Source organism: Mercenaria mercenaria, unplaced genomic scaffold (assembly GCF_021730395.1).
Source record: "Mercenaria mercenaria strain notata unplaced genomic scaffold, MADL_Memer_1 contig_3333, whole genome shotgun sequence".
NCBI classification, from domain to species: domain Eukaryota; kingdom Metazoa; phylum Mollusca; class Bivalvia; order Venerida; family Veneridae; genus Mercenaria; species Mercenaria mercenaria.
Genome location: NW_026461460.1, coordinates 38817 through 47678, shown reverse-complemented (window position 1 = coordinate 47678; position 8862 = coordinate 38817). Strand labels below are relative to the sequence as shown.

The 8862-nt window shown below is 34.4% G+C and overlaps 1 protein-coding gene across 1 annotated transcript; it reads right to left on the bottom strand.

The window, feature by feature from the left end:
* Nucleotides 1–336: 336 nt before the first annotated feature.
* On the bottom strand, nucleotides 337–8144 carry LOC128552967 (uncharacterized). Its single transcript, XM_053534061.1, has 5 exons — nucleotides 7871–8144; nucleotides 3868–4299; nucleotides 2774–2958; nucleotides 2248–2452; nucleotides 337–974 (listed from the first exon to the last, which is right to left on the bottom strand). Exons 1-5 carry the CDS (start codon nucleotides 7935–7937, stop codon nucleotides 880–882), a joined length of 984 nt encoding a protein of 327 aa, XP_053390036.1. The 5' UTR covers nucleotides 7938–8144; the 3' UTR covers nucleotides 337–879.
* Between the last annotated feature and the right edge of the window lie 718 nt (nucleotides 8145–8862).

Sequence of the window (8862 nt, the reverse complement as noted above, 5' to 3'; positions counted from 1 at the left end):
GGATAACCAAATGTACTATTGGTCCCTTTCAGTTGGATAACTTTTTCGTTATAACCTTTGTCCAAGATGTTGTGGTTGGTCAAAATAAATATGCTTTTTATGTTAAGGTTTCTTAATAAAAATGATTAATCAAACTTAAATTTAGCACAGAGCCATTAAAAGAAAACCTGTCCTTAATTATTTTCCAATCCAATGAAATTTAGTACAGATATTGCTTTTGAAAATTGTAAAATAAGTCAACGCTAAAAACAGAGGAAGTACCAATCTACTTCTTGGACATAATCAGGGGAAGTAACTGACTAATAAAAATATATACAAAGTTTTAATGATTGAGTGACTCTTTAGATAACCAATGTAAAATCATGAATTGTAGAATAGCCATATTAATGACAATATTCGTTTCAACAAGACAGGAACGATTATTCTCAATCACAGATCTACGCATATAAGTTTACGTTCTGCAGTGTATCTGTATGACAAAACCACAAACAAACCTTAATTATCACTAAAGTAGTAACTTCGTAAAATGACCAATGTCGAGTTAATTTCGTGTTTGAAATGAAAAAGGATCGTGAGGTTTTTATTTCATATACATCAATGGAGCAGAAGTCATAGATATGATATTATTATACTCTGGAAAAAAACAACATCTTTTTGTCTAGTATGTCAAATATATGTACAAAGACAAAAAGTCTATTCTTTTACGCAATAAACCAATTAACTGTCTCTTCGTTAAAGCTGAATCACTCCCTGTTTGCATAACTTTTGATATTTTAAGTCTTAACTTCATTTATCAGTATCCTTATCCCACGGGTGTATACACATTGCACCATCAGTATATCCATTCTAGTTGTTTTATATTTTTTCACCGTAAGGAGTTCAATAAATTGTTGTTGAAATCAAAACAAAACCAAACAGCAGTGCAAGCACTTTCCCTGCGATGAGCTTTGTCGTTCCATTAATAAGATTATTCCCTGAAATTAACAAAACTTGATCAATTATAACAATGATATACAGAAAAAAAAAACTTCTTTTTACTATCTTCTTTCCGGTTACAATTTTATATAAGCCTTAATTACTATTCAACGGTATAAAAAAAATCGTAATGTTTGTGTTTTCTAAGCAGTTATTGTTTGTTAGTTCTTCGAAAGTATGAATTATATGAAGGCACGCTGAAAAGCAACACAATAATGTGTCCTTTTCACATACACATGTGTCATATGTTAACGTATTCTTAAATGATACTTAGCCCGCGTACAGTACTAGAGCAAGATTATGATATTGTTTTGAAGACACTTACAGGAGTAACACAATTTAGACGTAAAAAAAATTGTTTGTTTCCGGTATCCCGACCTATCCTAAATTTTTGGCCCGACCCTAAATGTTTTTATGGCCTTGGAGTATATGTTTTTCAACTTTTTAATAAAAAGTTGCAAAACTGCACTTTTATGCTGTAAACATGGCTAGTGATGTTAGAAATCAACTTACCGATGCTGTAAAGGCACAACCTCCTTATTTGTATTAATTTTTGGACGCAAAAACAATTTCCGAAAAGTCTCCCTTAATAATAATTAAAAAAATCCAAAAAAAAAAATTTCCGACCTACCTACCCTAACTTTTTTTAGCATGTTACCGGAAACAAAGAATTTTTTTAGGTCTTATTAATTTTGTATCCATTTTAACGGAAGCATGGTCTAGAGATGAAATAAGCGACTTAGTTTCAAATGATCTGTTTTAAGAATGGGATTTATTTATTCATTGTTATGAAATAGGAGACTTAAGCCCATGGCCCCTACATTTTGGGCTGGGTCCCTAAATTGTTGGAGAAAATAACCATATACCTAATGTAATAAAAACATTAATTTTTGCCAGCCTGGGCACATAAATAAAAATAGCTAGTTTATATCCCTGGTGCATCTATTTCACAGAAGTGAACGCACCTTTCAAAAACAACCAAAAAAGACGTCATAAAGACGTCTCAAAACGACGTCATAAAAAAACAAAGAAGACGTCTTTTGTTTGCTGGGCTGCTGTACCCTGAAATTCTATGCAGTTTCCCAAAAGGAAGATCGTTGGTTCTTGTCCTTGTTGATCCTGAAAGCGTATATTTTCTTTTTTATCATTATTCCGTGTTTGTTACGGCTCTGATTTGATGGTCTATCAAAACGCTTTTCAAAGACTTGACAATACGCATAGCAGGTACCCAAGCGATGACTGTGTAAAATGTCGAAGTTATACAGTACTTACCTGGTGTAATGTGAAACTCCCCTGAGTGCACTCGATACTGTGCACCGGAAGTAAGTTGTGTTGCCACGTCACAGCGGAATGCCGTTCTTTCGGTGTCCCTTGATGACATGGTAAATTGTAACTTGGAGGTGCGCATGTATTCACATTGATATGAAGTGGGAAACCCATCGTCTATAGTGTCCCCAGCTTGCGTAGGATAATACCTCTACATACAATAGGATTCCATATTGATATATGAGCATAAGTAATGAAAATAAATAGCACGAATAAAGGGGCGAGATAATACCCGGTTGGAAAAAAACCCATGAGTTTTCGGTAAAGGTAGTGGTTGATGACTGTAGACATCAAACCATTTGGCAAATTGAAATCTCGCTTTCGGATTGACCTTGACCTTCTTACAATTTTAGTTACATGGTCTTCCTATTTATTTTATGAAGTGTTATAAAATATACGACTATGATAGTTTCAAGCTTCTTTTGTAAAAAATGCAATATGACAGCAAAAGAAATACAAATTCTGCTCATACCTGGAAGAAGTCGCTAGGAGGAATTTTCCTGAACCACTCAATGAGTGTTGAGTCGGAACTCCCAATATAACCTGTACATGAGAATTCTACCTGCTCTCCAGAATCAATTATAGACTGGTTTTGAATAGGCTGTACACCATAATCTTGCGTCATTGCTGCGCTGATCTGAAGGTCCCTTGGCAAAACTAAATAACAATAATATCGTGTTTATATACTGGGAGTAGAATCATTATCAATTAAATGCCATAGATTAAATATAATGCATTTCAAGCTCAAAAAGTGGGAATGTTATGTGACCAAATCTGTCATTTATGGTAGTAAGGCACCGTGGTCAACTCGTATCGTTAGTAACAATGTCATTTCATTTCATTCTGATATAACTGCGGACGGATCGTCAGGGGAGGTAACTAGAGGCACAGACTAGGACTAGTCCAGGCGTAAGCGTTGGACTGCCCAAGGTAGCGGACTCGAATCCCGAGGAATGCGGAATTTTGACAATGTTGCCACAGTCCATCACTAGGGCGCGAGCACTTGTCAGATATCCATACAAGAAGCAGTCAATGAGCACATCCCACATTAGTTGTAATAACTGTCTTTCCGCAATCGATGTAAAAAATAAGTCCCAACTTAGCGGAATTGACTGAAACACGATAACTCCAGTTGTGATATTTTATGCGCCAGAACAGTTCTCTAGGTGTCCTTTTTTTGGCAACTTACGAGATACTTTCTTACAATCTGAATCATGGAATAGTTCTTAACAAGACAGGGCTGCTCGCTATGGTAACTATGTCTGCTACATAATTAAAGAATATAATAGAATTCAAACTATTGAATAAATGTATTTAAAAGATAAAGGAAACATTTAACAAGATGGAATCTATTTTAAGACATATCACGGAAATACTGACGTGTACAACATTAATACTTATTTAAAACAAATATATGACATTATAGAATAAAATTAATGAATTATGCAAATTATTAAAACGAATACAGATATAGCGATAAATAACATAAGTAACTAATTTATTTTGCAACGGTTGACACGTCAAACATTTCAAACAACTTCTTGATCAAACAAAAACTTTTCTTACCGTTCACGTTTAAGTTCATTTCAGCGCTTGTATCCACTGTGTCGGCTTCCATTGGTTTATAATTTATAAGACACTGGTAAGTCTTTGCATCCATGCAATCCATTTTAGAAACTAAGAACGTTGCTTTTAAGCGGCTAGCAAGTGCGTTATTGGTGTTAATTGTTCCTTCCAATGTTGGCGCTTTGGATCTAATGTCACTTGGCGCATAAGGACTTAACTTAGCTACATTTCCGACCACAGATATTTCAGCAAAAGAAGTTGATTCTCGCTTAATGTACATGGAGTATATTGCTTCAACGGCAACATAGATCCCGTCCGGAGAACATTCCATTTCGACAACTTCCGGCGTGATTGTAGGAGCGGAAGTACTGGATATTGTGCCACCACCCACTGAAATCGTGCTTGGTTGTATGTTCATCCTCTGGGGTGAAACTACAAACAGTAACTTTAGAACACAACAATCTGGCAATATCATGTTTTGTTAAGAAATGGCATTAATGGTTATGTTTATGATGTGGCTGCCTCTTTTTGTATAAACATAAAATAGGCCTATATTATATTTTTCGTTACTGATTTCAAGCAATTGTTTTATCAGATATTTGTCATTATATTTCAACATGCGATTAACATAGATTCTAGTTGAAAGTATTTTCAAACTCATTGTTTCTGATTATATCCCCCCCCCCTCCCCCCCCCCCCCCCCCCCCCCCCCCCCCCCCCCCCCCCCACACACACACACACACTTCATGGCTCTGAATGCATACGGGCATAATGTTCTTGTGTTCTTGAGAAAGTACTGTTTTTCTTATGATGTAATTATGCTTTTTTCTCAATTTGGACTGCTGCTTTATCTGTTATAACATTAAATTTAAAGCGTTGTGGAATTTTAACATAATGCATCGGAAGTGACAATGTCCGTTTGACTGAGTACTTGTTCTCTGTATGCTATTTTTGCATTCCCCGGTAGGAACAGAAAAGCCATTTACCCGTAACGAACGAAAAATGCCGAAAAAGCATGCGAAACTGCACAGAAAATGTATTTATTCTAGGTTTAAAGTAATCGAGATTTTACTGTATTGAAATGTTATTGAAGTGTTGGTTGCACGATTATTTCGTGCAAATTTCAGTCGGTATATAGCTGAGTTGAATAGTCAGTTAAGTCATTCGAGGTTGTCTGCATTGCTTAACACAACACACACTACTTACATGTATACAAACTGGATCCCTTCCCGCCCACCCATTGGAAGCTTTTTCAAATTTCAATAAAATATTCAAGTTTTGAAAAGATACAAATGTTAAAACAAATATGATAATGATAATAATGATATTAAAAAATAGGTCGATATACATGTTGTCCATTTTGTACACGGTTGGAGTAGCATTTATTTCAATATTTAAAACGAAATTATACAATAGCTATGCATAAAGGGAGGCAATCCGAACTAGAAAATTCAATAATAGTTTCAGTTGTAATCATCAAACTCCTGGCAAATTTTGAAATATCGGAGAAAACAATTATCAAAAGAAAGAAATTAGGAACTAAAAATGAATTATATATTTACATAAAAGTATGACAGCCACGCCATAAACAAATGTAATACGAGTTTTAACGTTATTATCAGTGTTAATTAACAGTACATAGCACTTCATGGAAGTTTTCCTCATGTATTTTATGATGTGTTTGGTTAACTTGCTCGGCTTAATTGTAAGAGCTGATTTAAGTAACATCGGTACAGTTTGATAATGATGTTGATAATAACACAGTTTAGTTTATATTTTACAGATAATTCCAAGAGTTGAGGAGTTCTTCTGGATACATTGTCGCCTAGATTTCTTGGGATGGATATGTGTTTTATATTGATGCTTATAGAGAACTGTTCTACAATGGACTGACGTACCATGATCGATACATTTGCCTCGTTTAAAGATTCTTTAAAAATAGAAAGTTACTTTTTCTTGTAAGATAGAAAGATAGAGACAGTGTTTTACCAAAAGTGCAAAATCGATTTTATCATAGTCTCATTAAGATATAAATACATTGTTAGAATTCAAATGAATTTATAGGTACTCGTATATTATAAGCTTAATGAAATGATATGTTCGGAAGACATACATTTAATGGATGTACATGCTTTTGGCTAGCAATTGAACTTCTATGGACTACATTATCTTCACTGAGGATAATATTTTTCGGCAATAAATTGTGGGGTGGGGGTTGTCAAGCCGCCAGAAGATGGTAGCTGGTCTTGAGACTTGGTATCTTTCTACTTCCCCCTCCCATGAAGGAGTTAGGGTTGAGTAGCCGCCTCGCAGCGCACTGACTGGGAAAGTGTATTCATATATGTAAGTTTTCCGTGAAGAAATTAAAGAAAATTGATATTTTATATGATTGAAGTTCAATTGAACATGATATGATTATAAAGAAGGTTTTACTCAGTTTTTTTGTATAAAGTATACAAATATGTGCAGTTTTCGCTCAGTTAAAAACAAAATAGTATTAAAGTTCATGCATGATGTGTTGTATTAAAGCTAGAAATGTGTTAACAATGTGGATATATGACAATGCAGACAACAAATCCTAAAATACATTTATGTATTTGTTCTCCTTTCTTCCCTCGATTTACTTTGATTATGGGATAAATAATTTATTTACGTTTGAGCGTAGCGAATTAGGAAATAACTGCTATTGCCGTTACATGTCCACTATCTTACATTTTTAGAATATTTGATAATAATTTGATAAAAATATAGTTATATTATTATAAGTAATAATCAACACTTGACGGAAAAGGTTTGTTTCAGTCAACTGACAGCGGAATAGAGGCTTCAAAGTTCTAAATATACAGCAAATTCCTACGTTACAATACAAAAAGTATCATAAAGACAATAAGAAGCAAACTTTGAAAATTTTATCTAGGAACCAAATATGTTCCAAAATGAATATGTTTGCCTTAAATACAAAAGAGAAAGGGATATAAAAAAATGAAAATTAAAGGTTAAATATTTCAGGATTCATAAGGAATACATTTATGGCAATGAATAGAAGATACACAGTTTCTAAGGTGATACTATATTAGGAATGGTGCTGCAACTTGTTGATGTACTAACATGATGGACTTATCCAAGTGTTGGTGTTAGCATCGTTCATGAGTGGGAAGTATATGAGCCGTGCCATGAGAAAACCAACATAGTGGGTTTGCGACCAGCATGGATCCAGACCAGCCTGCGCATCCGCGCAGTCTGGTCAGGATCCATGCTGTTCGCTTTTAAAGCCTACTGCAATTAGAGAAACCGTTAGCGAACAGCATGGATCCTGACCAGACTGCGCGGATGCGCAGGCTGGTCTGGATCCATGCTGGTCGCAAACCCACTGTGTTGGCTTTCTCATGGTACGGCTCATATGTCTTTTTCATAATTTGGTAAAAATCTTCTTTTATAATGAAGTTTTGATAATAGTATTCATTGGAAAGTAATTATATAAATAATGGTTTGGATTTTAGCAGGAAATAGATTTAACTAATAGCATTAGAAAAAAAATTAAATATAAGCTGTTTAACCTAAAATTTCATTGGACTTGATGTTTCTCTGGTGTGGATAAATTTGGTATGACAGTTTATAGCCTACTGTTTCAGTATAAACAAGTGATTTAATTAGTATTAATTTCCGTCATTACGTAGATGAATTACTTAGGACTGTGTATAAAAGAACCGCGCTACGGCTTGTTTTCAAACCGTTCTGAAACAAATGGAACTTACCTCCTTTTTTTTATTTATTACAGATGAAAATCGATCTGGCGTGTTGATTTTTTTATTTTCTCCAAAACGAGATAATCTCTCTAATTTAAAGTTAACAATATCGTCTATTTAGTTTTACATGCACAATGAAATATACGCGTATTTAAAAAAGAGTTAGGCTAAACAAACGTTATGAATAAGCCATAAAAACAGAGGCATAACATTATTGATGGAAAATGTTTTTAGTATCAAAAACGAGTTTTACTTACCATATTGGCTACGTAGAAGAAAAACAGCTGTTCCAAAAATAGTATAAAGGTATTCAATAATGTACATATTTATGTATTATATTCTAGTCCAAATTCAACGAAACCAAATGTTGTTGCCACAGATTGAAGAAACATGTACCTTAACTATACTATGCAATTTACGTAACTTTAAACGGAAACGCAGATTTCAGATGCCATTTTTAATCTTTAAAATTAAGGTTTGGTTTCAATGTACTATGATCCGTATAACGTCGCATTACTCACTGAATAGCAAACAAAGACATGCTATTCCAACATAAATCGTGCCTGCCAACAACCCTAAGTCATGATAAACACACACGGATGAGGTTGTAAAATGTAGTTTCAAGATTTTTATGAATTTATTGGTCTTGTAAACCCAAATACCGAAAACTTTACCATAGGAAATCAGAATTTATCATAATTTGTATTTTGCACATGATCATATGATGCTTTATTTCTGATTCAGATAGCATGCATATTCTTATTGTGTTTCGGAATGATTGCTTTTTTATAGGTAACGGGTCACTCCGAGCGACACTCCGTCTCATTGAGGCAAAAGCTGTTTCTATTGTTCCATTCAATGACATGTCAAAGTTACAGTCCAGACACTTGATCAAATATGATAGAGTTTGATCACCAAGTGCGACCTTGACCTTGGACATTGGTGCCTGGATCTTGAGCATTAGCGAGATTGCAGCCTAATAAAAAACTACATGCTTCTGCGAAAAACTTCCCAGAAAAAAAGCAAAATAGCAGGATAAATTCTGAAAATATCATGACAGCTATCTAACTAATAAATGGCAGTTTTGTGCACTACCAAAAAAAGTATCGAGATAATAATGTAAATTATCGCAATAATATTTCCAGGAAACTTTTGACTCTTGAGACATCTTTCTCAGGAATCTTTGCTTTATCAAGATCCTTTTCAGCCCACCTGTCACCTAGTGACAAGGTGAGCTTTTGTGATCACA